Below are 17,651 nucleotides of genomic sequence, written 5' to 3'. Positions count from 1 at the left end.
TTCCTGACTTTGAATGTGTTGAAAGAATACTTACTCCTTTCTGACTTTGACTGTTAAAAGAAAACTTTCTCCTTTCTGGCTTTGACTGTGTTGAAGGAATACTTACTCCTTTCCTTTAATGCATTTCCTATCTGTTTATGGCCTTAATGTTTTATATTATATACAGTTTGTTGGAAATCGCTAAGTAAATTATGAATTTTCTGGGTGAATCACTCAAGAGTATGTATCTTTCCAAAAAATCAATCTTGATTCACCTGCTCATTTTGTATTTATATATAAAATAAATATTACTAATATAAGATGTTATAAATTCAGAATAATAAATCAAAATATCCTTAAATAAAATTATGCCTGTTGCTAACAAACAGAACAGCCATATTTGAAATAGAGATAAATAGTTCTGGAATGAGAAACTGAGGTTGTGCAACCATTCAGAAAGTTCTCATTGTGGTGCTAGTTAGCTTGTTTTTCTGCTCATACGCGTTCTTAATTTGTAGATGTTGCCTATTTTTATCGAAAGATTGTAATATGAACGTCTTACTGTTCAGAAATTAAATATTTTTATTTTATTATTTTTGTTGTAAATTTCTAAAATATATTATATATATATATTCACGATTGAGAAAGTTAAATCTTCATAATTCTGAATTGATAAGTTATGCATTCATTCTGCTTTGGAAATTGTTAAATATTGTCAGGTCATATAAATATAACCGGTTTATGATTTATATATTTTTAACCATCTATATTTTACTAATGCTGTCATTGCTATTTTTTTTTCTCTTATTAGAAGAGTCTCTGTTGTAGAATATTCATTTATTAAAACATTTTTGGCAAGCCCTATCTGAAAGGGCTTATTCGATATTATGGCTATTCGATGCCATATTCCTGCCTGTCCCCTTTTTTTACGATATTAGCTATTATTACCTTCCTTATTTTAAATTTAAAATGAGTTGGTGTACAAAATAATTCACATTTTAACCAGAACTTGATTCATGCAAATAAAAAATCCACAGTTATGGTATAATTAAAAAGGGGCGTGGGGAAAGTAGGACGTATCATTTATCATATATATTTTATAGAAACACTTGTAATATTAAATACATACTTTTTGTAAAAGTACATCAAATTAGAATCTTAAGTAAAATCTCAAGTAATAAATAAATAGAAAGCTTTTACGAATTTTACTAAGCTCATTTTACTGTTAAAAAATAAAAATTTCATGTTATAGTTGCCCGTTTTGTTGAATGGTGAATTTAATTAATATGGTATTAAATTTCATCATGGACTATATTTGCCTCCTCGCTACACCGATATTAAAATTTAACAATAGCTAATTGTTTTTCTCATACAAAATTGCATCGTTATAATGGAACTGGAATTTTTATCTACAATTCTGCCTTTCTTTTAAGAATACTTTACTCACTTTTGTAGTTGCTAAATGAAAAAATCAAAAATTAACTATCAATTGTTTACTTTTGTCTGATTGGTACAAAATTGCAAGTTCACTGTTATTTTTACTTGGCTGGCTATTTTAATTCTTAAATTGTTCTATTATCCTCCTCAAGGGTAATTGTAATAAAGATTTCCTGAAGCTTGACCTTCGTAGAAAAAGAAGTATTGATCATGGTAAAAGAAGAACAGATGTTCTTAAGGTCCATGAAGTCGGTTCTGTCTATTACCTTTTTGAGGTATATATTGATTTTAAGAATTTTAATTGTATATATAGATAAAAATTGTTGATAAGATTAAATTATTAGCTACAATTTTAGGATGCAATAGTACATGAGTATGGGGGTAAATCCCGAAACGTAGTTCAAGTACAAAATATAGAATAATAATATATTCTAATTAGAAGTTTTCTTCACTTCAGCATTTTAAAAAATTGATATAATCAACTTCCTAGAAAAGAAAATCCAGTATTAGTATGTTTTTTCCCTGCTATTATGTTAAAAAAAATTTCCAAGTTTTGTATGTCCTTCAGCGACATACGAGATAAATAAGTGACAAGTTGTTTGGAGGGGATAGGTTACCACTTGTTAAGAATGTCCTCTTGGACACCATCTTCATTGTCACCTAGGATCAATGAATTGAATTTCCCTTTTTTTTTTTTTTTTTTTAAATATGTATGTTAGGTATACTGCTATTTTGATAACATTTTTCATTTAACTTAACAGTGCTGACTGCTGAAGTTATTTTTTTAAAAGTTTTTCACTCTTTTAAGAATTACTGGGATGGGCAAAATTTCATTAATTGTTTTTATCTGTGCTTCGACGACCACTTAATTATTTTATGACCTCAAACTTAAATTCTGTTGTAAAAATCCTTTTTTTCCTTCCTTTCTAATAAAGAGTTTTAGGTACTGATTGAAAAGAAGTTATTGTTTGAATGAGATATATTTAGAGTGTAAGTGTGCAATGGCGTTGCACATACAAATTTTCTAGATGCTTGATTTTTTAATTGGTGGGTTCCTTTCTTTTCCCTATAAATGATGTTGAAAAATTTCAGGTAGTAAATAATATATTTATACAATTAATACAAATTTCAAAAAACACATGTCACATTTGTAAATTCTACCCCAACTTTTTCAGCTGAATAATAATTTAAGTATATGTTAATATGAAATTATCCCACGTTTTACTTAATGTAAGACTCTATACATAAATTAATTTTTTTTTTTATTTGTGTCTTTTCGGTATGTCAGACCTATCTTTGATCAATATAAAATCCGTGAATTTGATTTATAACTACAACCCGTCATAAAATATACTTCATTCTTTTAAAAATTCATGTTTGATGTGGGCTGGGCCAAATATAAACTTTAAACAACTTGAGGCGACATAAATGTGCTTCATCAAGTTTGACCCCCTAACTTAAAAAAAAAAAAAGTGAATATCAAGGGCAGTGTGAGTCGATTCTTAAGGACCCCAGTATATTTGATCTGTTGAAGATTTCAGGTGAAGTAATAAACTAATAATTAATAACAGGAATATATTGACAACTAAAGATTTATGCTCGAGAGTGTGCAGAAATGCATAAAATTGTGAATACTACTAGTATTTGTTTGTGGTACTGCCAAGTTATATCTTTGTGTACTAACCAGCATTCTGAGGTTCAACAAGTTAAACATATCCTTGTAACATCATGGCAAAGCTCTATAGTTTATTTTAAGTAATTCAAATCGTAATTGAATAATATTGAATAATAAATTGTAAACTTGAAACTACCATGGTATATTGTGGAATAATCTAATATATTAGTTTGTTAGATCTTGTCAGTACACAAATATTACTGGATATAAATAATTTAAATTCTGTTGAACCCCTTAATTATTTAAAATATAATGCAAACCTTCGTGCTAGAGTCAGTTCGTTAATTTATATTCTTTATATTGTATTCTAAATAACAGATTTTTCTATGAAAGGAACACCATAGATATTTGTTATTGTTTTTCTTGCATGATTAATTTTATTCTTTGATGTATTTTATTTTTTTTACTCACTGCTATAGTTATAGATAATAACCGTGGCAATTAAAATTTTTCCATTACTCCGATATATTTCAGTGATTAATTTTTTTTATCCGGTTTTCACCGATCTTATAATCCTTAAGTGCTAATCAATGAAGAAAAGATGTTAGTTTAAGAGCATTATGAGTCCGTTTTTATAAAGGACAGTTTACTCAGTTCATTCTTATTGCTTGTTTTATTAATAACAATAATATTGCATCAAAGATGTTTTATGTTTTTTTTCTCCATTACGGACTTCAATTTTACAGAAACTAATCTTTGCTCTAATGATACTTAATCAATCCTGTTGATAAATGAAAAAGAATTGGTCTGAACCGGTTAGTTTGAAGTGAGTCAGTTTCATGGGTGAATCTGAAATGACAATCTAAAAAAAATAAATAAATAATTAAATGTAAAAACATCCCATCTTTATGGAATGAATATTAATGGTGTTTCCATCATTTTATATCAATATTTCCTTTTTATTTGTTTTGATTTTTGGCTGTTTGTATAAAAATGCATGAATTCAATAAATAAATGTAACCTGTTAGGTATTGTGTATTTGTAATTTAAAAGGTTGCAATTAATTTAAACCTAAAATTTAAAAAAGTTGCTCTTATTTAACGATTTTTCAGTTCCATATCGATTTTACTTTCCTTGAAAAGTTTTTTAGAAAATTGACTTGGATCATGTGGTGTGCCAATGAAAGTAATTGTTTTATTTTGTACTATCTGATGTCGCAAGTAAGCTGTGACAGTAGTATTGAATTTTCCTACCTTAATTAAATTTAAATATAAATCCGTCATTATAATATTTTACCTTTAAATTTTCTTTAGATACTTTCCAATTCTTTAGTTCATTCTTGCCGATAAATTATCTCCATTTCATTACAATAAATAATTTCATATTTCTATGCTGCTCTGTTTTAAATGGTTGAAAAAGTAAATAATAAATTCTATACTCTTGGTCTTTTTTATGAATGGATTCTTAATGATTTTTTTTTCTGTGGTTTAAAAACTTTTATAATGTTGCATTGTGTTTAAATAAATGTCATATTTGAACTTGTAAGGTTAATATGTATTGAGCTATTTTTTCTATAACGTTTATGATAATTGCAGGACAATATATTGATTTTGGCTTTATCATTTGGATGAATATTATTTATTTTTCTTTCCACTTTGGATACTGACATTCTGTTTATTTCAGATGAGGAGCTTGATTTCAGCTGCCTAATTTCCTTGTTCTACAATATTGAAATAAAAACGGTATGTTTATTGGTAAATTACATATTATTTTATTTTTAACAAGATTTGATACTCCTTATTTCATATTTTTACGTAGTTCATTTTTGTGTTGTAGTGGCTAATTTATTTTTAAAATTAATTTACATAGTATGCTCTCTGTTATTTTATTATAATATTTTATACAGTACTTTTACTTTGTTTTTAAATTATGGAAAGAGCGAAAGAGGTATTCGATTTTTCAAGTTATTACTCATGTTGCTGAAACTACATGAGAACGTTACATTTTTCTTCAGAATTCCTCTAATGTTCGATTGTAAAAGAGAAGATATTATAATTCTAAGCCCTCTATTATTTATTTGAATTAACCGTGATGTGATCTTACGGTTCAAAAGAATGAGAGTCTTTTATTGGTTACTAGATAATGGAATCAGTAAGAAGTAAGACTGATGGTATATTTTACTCACAAGTTCAGTTCACCAGAAAAAGCTTTTTCCCGACACTGAAGATGGTTTTGAAAATAAATATACCTAATATGTAGCAGCATGTATGTTGGTTAGAAGGTGATAACCTAGTTCTGGATTGATGCTATCAACGCTATTGTGAGAATCGGCAACTTATGATTTATTGGAGTCATCACAGTTCATTGGAAATAAGAAAGTGTCAGTCTTATCAAAAATGACAGCTTTTAAACAGCTGATACCTCTTTTTTCATTTAGGTCTCACTCACTTAGTCTCAAACCTTAAAAAAAAATAAGGATAGAAGGAAATTGCAATCCCAAGCACTTGATTTAGCCTTTAATGATTGAATGAACCCTTTGCCCAAGATTAAATTTCATATTTAAATTACCAAATCCATAACAAATTTATTATAGTGATCATTGACATTGTGCTGCACGTTAATTAAACAAAGAAGAAAAACAATATCAAAATAATACAAGTATCAATTATTGAAGCAAGAAGGTTCCCGTGAGAAGAAATATGTTAAATTAAAAATTTAGAATAGATAGAATTAAAAATACTTTGATTCCCCTTGTTAATAACCACTGCATGATAAAGTCTCTTGATCACAACTGGAATATGTTCAGGGGACGAATGAGTTTAGACTAAAGACAGCAGAGGCATAAGTAAATGAAGTAAAGAAGTACTTGATATTGAAAGCTAGGAGCTTTTGTAGATTGTGGAACTTATGCTCTTAATAATTGAAGGAAAGAAATGGTGGTGTAATAATACCTACAATTATTATCAAGCTTTTTTTGTTTTCAAAAAGTTAAATGGTTTTTTTACTATGAGAAGCAAATGAAAATAGAGAATTATGTTGTAGCTTTTGTATGATTCCTGAAAATATAAATTGTAATTATGTATTCAAATGAATATATTTATATCAATACACTTTGGGATATGTAGCCCATTGAATTACTGAATTATATTCTAGAAATTAAAAATTATAATTTTTTATTTCAGGTTGAAAAAAATCAGTTCAAAAAGAGAGGTTTGAACTTGGCAAAAGGAGATAAATAGCCAGATGGTTCTATTTAAGGTAAATAGTCTTTAGTTTTGCCTTGATTTTATGTTTAAGTTTTTACAATGTAATATAATAAATGATAACCAATAACTTGAAATAAATTAATATGAATAGTAGAAATAACTATTTTTTTTTCTGTTTATGATGTGGTTGTGAAATTCTTTATGAATGAATTCTATTCATGATTAGAATTAATTTTTTATTTTATTTTTTACTATTTCAGGAGAAGAAAACAATGACAAAAGAAGTTTGCTTCTTGTGAAAAGTACTCAAACTCAAGAGAGAGGAAGTTAGATGATTCTTGTGCACGAAGTTAGTAATAAATTAATATAAATGAAAATGATGTAATAGCATTAATTCTAATTTTAAAAATAAATAAACTAAAATATATTTTGAACATTAAATACATCAGTTTGAGCATTGCTGTTTATTTACATTAAATAAATTAATAATACAGTGGTAATAAAATAATTTGTACATCAACTATTTTACAAAACTGATTATTCACAATATTATGAGATTTTGACGTTGAGTTATGTATTTGTCTCAGGTTTGAAGTTCTTGGTGATCGCTTATTGGTGAGGAGTTACGACGCTCCAGTATCAAGTTGATTCCGTTGGCTGATCGCAGGATAATATGAACAACTGGTTTGATGTCTTCTGACGGGAGTAATTTGTATCTTCTTACGGTTGCAGCTATTACGGCCTTAATTTCCAGTAAAGCAAATTTTTGACCTGAAGACAAAGAATTAGAGATGTTCCTAACAATATGAAATTTATAAACATTTGTTTATTACTTTAAAGTTCTCATTTAAGGGACATCCTATTTATTATTAATTTTATATCATAATTGTAATAAATAAAACTGATTAATCTTTAATTTCTCATATTTTATCAATTATTATTGCCTCTTATATATTTTTAACTACTAAATTTTTAGCTTTAATATCTCATTGTTACATTTAAACAGTTGAGATTTATCTTTATCAAGTAATAGCCTAAAAAGAAAATGGGTATTCATGTAAATGGGTTTAACAGTGGTTCTGGTTCAAAGCTGCCTGTTCGACTGACTGCCTTTCATTGGCTTCATAGTAAAATTCAGCACTTAAATGCTTAAAAAAAATTATCGATTTAAATGTTATTGAATTTAAAGGCATAATGAAATCAATGCCAAATAACAATAATATACTCTTTTTTATTAATAGTCACATTTTGTCTAAATTAAAATATTAAAGTAGGCATTAAAGTAATATAATAACAGTAAAAACATGATTAATAAAATATACCTGGCAATAAGTCAAAATTAATACTTATAATTTTTGTTTAAACCCATGTAAAATATTTACCTGCATTTATGAATCATTACATGTTAAGAATATAGAAATAAATAACAACCTGAGATCTCACTAAAATTAAAGAATGTATATATATATATATATATATTGGGTTTGTTGTTCTATGAATTCAAAACTGAATACAAAGAGAAACATTTTCTACATACATAAATGAAGCTAATAAATCCATAACAATTATCTTAAGATAGATGGGGACAAAAGGTTTGTTCACGCTTGCAGGCATACATAGGTGTTTCAAAGAACTCCCTTGGCGAAACGGCAAATAGTGTGGGGAAAAGTAATTTGGGATCAGTACTCACCACTTATTAGATTTCAAGGCTGTGACAGAGTTTTAAGAAAGAAACAATTCAATGGAATGCTAAAGTTAGGAATCCCTCTGAAACCTGGTCCATATGACAATGAAGAAGGTGAAGTATTGTCTGAATTGAAGCAAGTACAGACAGGGGGAATGTCATGCATTCCTTCTTTTTACCTACAGCCTAGATCCAGAGTCAAGGTGGGTGGGTGGGACTACCTACAGAGGTACACTGCAATGATAGGACTAGTGATAAACGAAACAAAGGCAAAATACATGTATGCCAATCCCGTTGGTGGAATTCATGTTAATAGACAGGTACAGAACACCTTCAAGAAAATAACTGCACAACTCCAGAAATGATATTAATCCTAAAATCCATTGTTGGATAAATGCTAAAAATAGGTGTAGCATTGACTTGAAAGATATCTAGGGCTACCAAGGTACACCTTTATAAAACTATTCGTTCCGTGGTGATCTACGGATCAAATTGCTGGGCATTCCTTGGATCACCACAGAACTGGTTCTTGTGGTGGTGTGTAATAATGGAGTTTAGATAGGGCACTGAATCTGAGCTGATGGATCTTTATAATGATGCTGGCATTGTATAAGACTATGCATATCTGGTGAGAATGACTGAGAAAGTCAAACGTCTTGTTTGGTGCAGTGCCAGTTATGAAGAAGAAAGTCATTAATAAAAAACTTAACTACTAACTTAGTGAGTTTTAATGGATATTGTTTTATACTTACAATCCATTCCAATTCAGTTGGTTTATCAATTTTCTATGTCATACCCTTTGTAATCTTTTATAATTCCTGGTGTAGGTCCGGATTTTTCTATCCTAATAGGACCCCTGGGTGTTCAGTTGAAATAACAGTCATACTTTAAAAGCGATCTCTGTCCAACTGATGCTTACTTGTAAAATAGATATCTAACAGTAAGGATCTTGTGCAATATACCTTTCTGTTCACAATTAACAGAAAGCTTGTTTGGCCAATATTTTGGCATTTGCCAGTGAAACGCACAATATAAACAGAGCACTCACAGCCTCCTCTACACTTCAAATTCAGAACGGTAGAATTTCAAAATTTTGTCCTTAATCCATCGGTATTGCCCTTTCATGATCATGATCAAACGCAATATCCATCTATCGTTTCACTGATATTCCAACCGACCATTTAGGGTTTCTTGAGGTCAAGTACTGATCAAGGGGATCAAGTTATATTGTTTTTGTTAAGAATTAAAGTGAGGTTTACTTCAACCCAGGGAATCCGTAGCAATTTTTTACAAATTCTATTGTATATGATATTGTAGCGAGAGAAGCCAGGCCAACATCTGACTGAAGCTGCACGGAGTTCCCCCAGAACCCATAAGATATGAGCACCTCAGAATCTATTGCATTTATAAATAATATTCTATTGTAAAACCATATTGTTTTTTTTATATATTAATGATTTTTATTTGTACTTGTTAGCGATGTTGATTAAATAAGAAAGCAAACCAAAATGACCAAATGAACTACCATGAGAATATTAGATGTGACCGCTTCTTGGTCACAGCCAAATGCACTAGCTCTATAGTATGCGCTCGCCCTGGGAGAGATCTAGACCTTATACTGGCAGCATAAGCCTCTCATGGTAGCTTGGTGGGACAACCATTTCTAATTTATTAAATGAGATTTTTTTTTTATGCCTATCAAAGTGTAGATCTTTACTTCTTGGTTGGTCTCCCTTGCTTTCCATTCCTAATATGACATTGATCTTAGCTGGCTCATCCCAGCCACTAAGATTTTACTCCTACCTCCTAGTCCATAAAGTTGATCTCTGTAACTAAGAGTATCCTTATATACTAGTCCGCCCAGGCTCATTCCTGCAACTAGTACTGTTTTCTTTCTTCAGTTCAAGTCCACTAGATTCATCTCTGCTACTAGAATCTGCTTCCTATCTTCTCTATACTACTTATTTCTTCTCTACCTGTGTTCAGGGTAAATCTTCTGGCACGGTCAATCCACCAGAGTACCACTCTAACCGACACCTACATAGTCTCGACAATATTATAGTGAGAAATTTTTGTATGTGATGACAAGAATACATAAGAGAAACAAACTTCAATTAAAAAAAAAAAAATTAAATAAAACCAATGTTAGTAATTAAACATGCTAATTATATCAAGTGTGAGATTTTCACCTATACAGTTTCGATGACCTGCGCTGAATGGTATGTAGGCATAAGAATTTCGTTTAACACAATTTTCTGGAAGGAATCTATCCGGGTCAAACTGTTGTGGGTTGGGATAGTACTGTGGGTTTTGATGAAGAGCGTAAATCATCATTATGATGGTGCTTCCAGCCGGTAGGATGTAACCACCTATAATAGAAATATTTTACAAAATAATGGTAATATGTACAGCTATAGAATGTATTAAGTGATTAGCAAAACAATATGTGGATATATGTTGTAAAGTATTCGGCCAGAGTAACTATTTTAACATAAAATTAATTAGAAGTCTGTGTTTGCCAAAATGTGTGCGACATTCTCAGGGTTTAAATCAAAATTATAATAAATAGAGTAAAAAAAATAGATCAAACAAAATTGTAAAAATCTGGTGCAGAGTGCGCATCTCAACATTTCCGCTTACCTACTCCACTTGGAGTTGAAATTAATCCTCGCCTGTTTCAAAACAGATATTTCTTAATTATTCACTGTAAGAATACTTTCCGGTAATCATGTTTCTAATGAGCTTCTCAGTATACAGATTGACAACTCTTACCACAACAGTTTTCAGAAAATACTTTTTATAATATTTTACGCTGCAAAATTATAACATTTTTATTTTACAAAAGTATATCAGAAATATAGATATGTTATAGAATTAATACTGAAAATAGTAAGAATGATTTAACAGAGTTGGTCATCCTGTTAACTGATAGGCTCAAATAGAGATTTAGTAACATTACAAATCTTGACTATTTTTATTATTTTACATAAAAACAATGCTAAAAAATCAAACTTCAATTACGAAGTTTTAAAAATGCTCTGTAACAAGAGCTATTTCAGTGTCAGGAAGGACCTAATTGTAATTATCAGTAGAGAAGGTTTCTGACATATCCAGGGCCCACTTAACCAGGTTACATCTGATTATATTACTTTGTATAATTTATAATAAGATGTAAATGAAGTTTCAGTACTTTGTTCAATTAGTAATTATTTATAATTAAACACTGCATGTAAGCAATACTTCTCAGTTTGATGTCTTTCTTTGCTGCTCTTTGTATGAACGGAGCAACTGGTAATATCCTCAATGATTCCTTTATTACACGTTCTAAGTATTTAAGTTGTTGCAGATTGCTCAAAGTGAAGTTTTCTTCTCCGACGACTGATTGAACTTCTCTCAGTACTTCCTCCTAATCAAAGATATCATTTAGTCAGAATTTAGAATATTTTTTAACAAACGAATGCCGAACTAAATCTGCAATATACCTGAATCCCAGGATTCTTGGCTAGGAAGTAGAAGGTGAAGTTGATACAGGATGTGATGGTATCATGGCCCTGCAAATGATAAAATACTGATAATTTCCTCATTTCACTATGCTGTGTATTATAGCAATGGGAATGAAATACTGATATAATAACAGAGTACCACATCTAATTCAATAATAATAAAAAGATATAAAGAAACTGAAACAATCTAATAAAAACATATAAACATTATCTAAACCAAAATTGAACACATAAATTAAAAAAAAGAATCATTAAACCATGGACCACATCAAACCGTTCCCATCGCAGGGAGGAGGTAGCTATTGCCAGATTAAGAATAGGTCATACAAATTTAACTCATGCATATTTGATTAATAAGCACCCACCACCAAAATGTCAATACAGCGTACTTATGGTCAGTCACATATTTGAAGAATGTCATTTCTATTCCATGAACTTAAATAGATTGGGAGTGGGACTGAGTGTTTCGGATGACCAGAAGAAGGTGGAAATGGTTTTGGTTTTTTTTAAAAAGGAATGGCCTTTTTTTTTTTTATCAGAGAAAAATTAATTGTACAGAAATAAAAAAAATCAACTTATAATTTTCATTAATTTTATTTTATTAACAGTATAATAAGTATAATTATTTTGAGCAAAAATAACATTAAAGCACTTTGTTATGTTATTTACCTGGTAGTTATTATTATGATTAGGGATACAATAATTGATCAGTTAATTCTAATTTTCGAAGTTCCTTTGAGTCAATTCTGAAATTTAACACTTTCTATAGGAATATTATCAGATTACTGTTAGCTCTGCAAGTTTCAAGAGATTTCTTTAACAAACAAAATAGTCAATATTCAAGGTGCGATTTAATTTCCTATTAAATCTTAAAAATCTGCGCTGAATAATTTCTAATGTAGAAATTTTATATAAATAATTGGGAAACCACACTATATATGAAAATTCAGGATTAGAGCAAACAAGAGTAGAATATAAATATTATATTTCAAGCATTAATACTATGGAGGTCTTTACTAAACCTCATAATAAAACCGAGAATTTTTAAAGTTCAAGATTTAATGGGCAGATAACGATTCAATAAAATTTTAATTGGAATCAAATAAAATGCCCAAATCTCTTACATTACAAGATTTTTATATGTAGTTTTGTGATTAATATTTAATTTTTCGTTTAAATAAATCAATTGGTATCCATGTTAAGTCTCAACACTCTTTATTATATATTATATATATTTTTAAATAATGGGATGTGAATGTAAATTTATATTTAAGGTATTTTAAGTTAATAATAATGTTGTTAAAATTGTTACAAATGAATGTATAATATAAACTGTTAATTGTTAGATATTCCTTTAAGATGACTGAAACATTGGACTGTTGATGATATAATATTGTTGAGACGTAGCGTGGATACCAATTGATTTATTTAAACAATAAATACCAGCCTCAAGAAATTAAAAAGATTATGTATGATTTAATTTTTCCTTAGCAGTTTAAAGTTTTCTACTTATTCTATTAAAAATCAATTTTGTTTGAATTGATCTTGATTTCAAAAATAGTTTGTTGATATTCTCTTTAAAAATAAATTAAACCTAAAAAAAAAATTACTTCAGATTTTATTGTATATAAAAAGTTATAAATTAATATTGAAAAAGGTAAAGAAGTTGAATTGAGTTTCTTACTCCAAACATAAAAGTGTTGACCTCATCGAGAATGTCCTTGTCAGTAAATTCTGATGATCTTCTTTGAGTTTCTAATAGTAAGTCCAGGAGAGCTACTCTTTCTTTACCTTCTAAAAAACAAATCAAATAGCCAATGAAACAAAATGAAGATAAATAAAGTGAAACATAAATATTGGCAAAGAAGATGGTAGATAATAAAAATCCATGGAAATATTAGATAATGTTTATTATCTTCATTAAATTCAACTTTTATTACCTGGAAAGGGGGGAGAAAAAAGGAAATATATGAAAAATTTGTCCCTTTCCTTAAGGAAAAATTCTGCACGAGTTTGGAGAGAGAGATTTCACCTGAGAGGCCTCTGGTTTAAATCTCTCAGAACAATACCAGATAGAACAAGGAACTTCTTAGAAGGACTAGGTGTTAGCATTGGGGATAATGTGATCTTGGCGGAAAATATTATTTTGGACTCCCTAGGGATCATACATCATCACCTGCATGGGGAGTAGCTCTAGATTATTCATTGTTTTATTTATTTCTTTTAGTATGTGGAACTGTCGATTTGTGTGTTTTAACTCATTTATTCATTAAATTATTTTATTTATTTATTATTTTTAAACTTATTTATCCATTTAAGTATTTCTTTTAACCAACTTTTTATTATATTTTCCTTTAAATCTATGTATTAGTTTTGTTTTAGTAAAATGTATTTATTTGTTTGTTTTTCTGTAAACTGATCTACTGCTGTGACTATTATTACTGGTTTGATCTCACATTGCCGTCTAATAGTGAATTTGTTTAACGGGTCACTGGAGAGGATCTGAGAGGGTGAATTCGGGAGAGTGAATTTGTCAATCAAATGAAATAAAAAATTGTGAAATGGAAGGAACAAGAAGGGGAAAGAAAAAAGGAATGAATTAAAATATTTGTATTTAGTGTAAAGACTGGAATTGATTGTAAAAGGAAACTGTGGGGGGGGGGGGACTGTCTTCTTTCTTTTTATTATAACATGTAAATATATATGTCCGATCACGGATTGATTAGTATGCTGTTTTATGTGGCAACCCGATGTATTTGGCCTGCATGGATCTCTCTCTTTAATAAGATACTTATTAATTTAATTACACAAGACATTTAATGTTCCAATAAATAACATTTATTTATTATATATTTTTTAAATAATAAACAACCAAAATTAATTGGCAAGATTTGAAACAATATATTGTAGTGATATTTTACATCTCTTATTAAATAAAATCAAAAAGTGTTCACTGTTACTAAACACAGTTAGTAAAAAAAGTCTACACACACCATCATTTATGAAATAATGTACATTATTATGTATTAATTAGAGTTATACTTTTTTTCTATTAAATAAAAATCTGTAGATGATTAAATCGCATTTATAATATCATTTCAGAATTGAATACATACAAAAGATTTCATAATATTGGATAACATTTATTTAAGCATTTGTAAATGAAATAAGTGTTTTTAGTTCTCGATTTTTAAATTCTAATATTTTGAATGTGAAAGTGGTTTTTGTTTTGAGGCCGGAACAATGGAGTCTAGATAAAAAATATGCCGATCGGTGTGCACTGACAATTGATGATATATAATGCAGCGGAAACTTATACAACGTGGTAATTTATATCAAAGATGTAGATTATGTTTTTAAAGGCTTAAAAACTAATTAATAATTATTTTTAAACATAAAAAGACAGCGGATGACAATTAAAAAATAAAAAAGACTTTCATTTATATCGATATTAAGCCAGTATCAGGCATTGGAACTAGAGATCAGAGACAGTTCTTTTCAAGAATTTACCAAATCAAGATGCATGTGAAATGTCAAAAGAAAATTTATTTAAATTCAAATCTTTTCTCGAGTATTATATAAATAGTTACAAAATCATTAAAAAGCAATACAGTGAATAATTTGTTAAGATGACCATGATCAAATATGTTAAATATTGTTCAAACAAAACTTAATTTGAGTGAAATAAGGAATTGGAACATGATTGAGAAGAATTACTAGAAGTCATCGCAAACAACAGAGAACTTCAATCAAGATTCAATTATCAAGTATTTTATGAAAATTATAAAATTTTATTTCATATATTTTAATGTTTAAATTTAAATTTAGATTATTAAATTTTAAATTATTTTTGTTAATATAAGAAATTACATTCTCTTATAAATAACCAATGCTTTTCTCCTACAGTCAAATATTCCCAACATCTGATAATAATTTTAAACATTTAATATCCTACTAATATTGAATTAATTATATTTTTTCGTCAGATATGTTAACCATTTACTGTTTCCATAGCAACCCAATAAATACTGTCTAACCATAGTAACAATGCTGAACATCCAGATTTTTTTTTGTAGAATTAAACATTTATGTATTTACACACAATTTTAAACAATTGTTAATTATTGAGTAACTATTGTTAGAAAAATTCTTTAATTTATTAAAACACGAAGAGGACAAATATATCTCTCCACAGTGTTAGAACAATACCAACTGAGCACAAACGTGTAGATGCAGCACAAGCTTGTCCAAACCCCCTTTGATTTGTGTCTAAAAGGTGATACCCAACGGGTTGTACACGAATTCAGACCAACTTGTATGAATCAATCTAAATAACCTATCCACAAGCGCGAATGTGCTATAATTTGGCAAACGTATAGCAGGACCTTAAGATGCCTACAATAATACAATTACCTAGTATTTTTTCAATACTGCTATACGGAACAAAACCCGATTTTACTATCTCTTATATAATTTTTATATGGCTCTGGGTATGGTTCTAGTCAACATTCTGGTAGTTGGCTCCCTGACAATCTCTAATATCTTTAGCATTCTTGAATCCATACTACTTCCGTACCAACCGTGAAGAAATCAGGTGGGTGCCATAACCCTCTAAGCACAATGACGCTAAGGTGTGGGGATCAGGCTATTCCCCTTGAAGGCAGAGTTGGGCAAATATATTCGACTGACGAGAGACGAATATTTTTGTATTAGTGAATTTTCTACAAGAATAATCAATTATTCGTACAAGAACATATGATTAACCATTCGAATACTTTTTCATTCGTCATTATTTTACACGAATAATCAATTATTCGGGCAAAACAATTCGAATAACCATTAAAATACATTTGTATTCTTCAATTTTATGGACAAATAATCTCTTATTCGAAAAAATTAAATTATTAACCTTCGGAATACATTTGTATTCGTATAAAGAGGACATTTTTTGTCTTACAGACCTATGGCAGTACATAAATATATTTTATGATCACGTATAGATTAATTTTAACTTTTCTGATTTCTAATGTATTAGGGCCCTCATATATGTTTCTTAACACACGCAAAACGAAAATGCTATCGATTTTAAGATGGCGTATCGATTTATTTTAAATTTTCTGATTTCTAACATATAAGGGTCCATTTTTATGTTTTAGGATATGAAGAATATGAAAATGCTATCGATTTTAAGATCGCGTATCGATGTATTTTACTTTTTAAGATTGCAACGTACTAAGGTCCCTTTATGTGTTTTAAAAGATGCAGAAAATGGGAATGCTATTTATTTTAAAATCGCAGATCGATTTATATTAACTTTTCTTTGGGTTCCTTCTTATATTAGGGCCCCTTTATGTATATATAAGCCATTTATTTGTTTTCCGTATCTTAAAAAATTCAGCTTACCCCCTTCGAAGGTTAGTAAGTAAATAGGGATTTCGCACTTTAATGTCATTATCTGTTCGGCCATTTAATCCCAAATGCAAAGAGAAAGAAGCTGTAGTATATGTTATTTCCAATAATTTGATATATCTATACTGAAAATACATTAAGCTGTTCTCAATAATACTTCTTTCTCTGTTCTGTTCAGGCTCATTCTTCTGTTCTAATAAAGTAAGAAGTGAATATAAAATTGAATTAACTTGATCAATTTTTTAGTCAATAATAAATTAATTTATTTTAAGGAAAATATTTAAATATAAAGTTTAATACAAATAATTGTTTCTGGTATAATGGACAAAGTTTTTATTTAAAAAAAAAAGTAAACATTATTTTTTAGAACATGTAATGTTTAGAACTAAAAAGTGGCTGACAATTAATAGTAATTCAAAAAATCAATTCCAAAAGGGACTATAAAATGTGAGCACACTTTGAGTAACTTTTTTTTTCTAATCCTCTGCCTAGCCATTTCTGACATACAGGGTGACAGCAACCCTCAACTGTCAAATATGGCGCACTGGTTGCTACGCCTACGGAAGGAATAATCTCCCTCTTCTGACGTCACTCGCCCTGGAAGCGTACCCCTCCATTATACTCCTTTCTCCAAAAAAGTATTTGATAAGTCGAGTTATTAGGTAGCGAGTTATCAACTTCTTCACGGTAGGTGCTGATATAGATACCGAAATGATTGCAAAGAGGATCATGTTTTTGATACTAGTGTACAAAATAAGATCCAGCGGCGGGAAATTAAAAAAATCTTACTTATACTTTTATTATGTACTATGTTTTTT

At 29.1% G+C, this 17,651-nt stretch overlaps 2 protein-coding genes across 2 annotated transcripts in view; one reads left to right on the top strand and one right to left on the bottom strand.

The window, feature by feature from the left end:
- The window catches only part of LOC106678476 (hrp65 protein), a 95,243-nt gene extending 88,090 nt beyond the window's left edge, over positions 1–7,153 (top strand). The window contains exons 12-15 of the transcript XR_001342777.3: positions 4,715–4,773; positions 6,214–6,289; positions 6,498–6,586; positions 6,825–7,153. The gene's annotated coding sequence lies outside the window, so the exon portion shown is untranslated. The remainder of the gene's footprint in view (positions 1–4,714; positions 4,774–6,213; positions 6,290–6,497; positions 6,587–6,824) is intronic.
- The window catches only part of LOC106678472 (cytochrome P450 4c3), a 16,759-nt gene continuing 5,928 nt past the window's right edge, over positions 6,821–17,651 (bottom strand). Inside the window, exons 3-7 of the mRNA XM_067052509.1 lie at positions 13,109–13,218; positions 11,404–11,472; positions 11,162–11,327; positions 10,111–10,290; positions 6,821–7,008 (exon numbers count right to left, since the gene is read on the bottom strand). Of these exons, the coding sequence (XP_066908610.1) occupies positions 6,821–7,008; positions 10,111–10,290; positions 11,162–11,327; positions 11,404–11,472; positions 13,109–13,218 (713 nt within the window). The remainder of the gene's footprint in view (positions 7,009–10,110; positions 10,291–11,161; positions 11,328–11,403; positions 11,473–13,108; positions 13,219–17,651) is intronic.

This window comes from Halyomorpha halys, unplaced genomic scaffold (genome assembly GCF_000696795.3).
Source record: "Halyomorpha halys isolate HHAL.00 unplaced genomic scaffold, Hhal_1.1 Scaffold145.1, whole genome shotgun sequence".
Taxonomy (NCBI): domain Eukaryota; kingdom Metazoa; phylum Arthropoda; class Insecta; order Hemiptera; family Pentatomidae; genus Halyomorpha; species Halyomorpha halys.
This window is presented reverse-complemented; position numbering and strand designations above follow the sequence as displayed.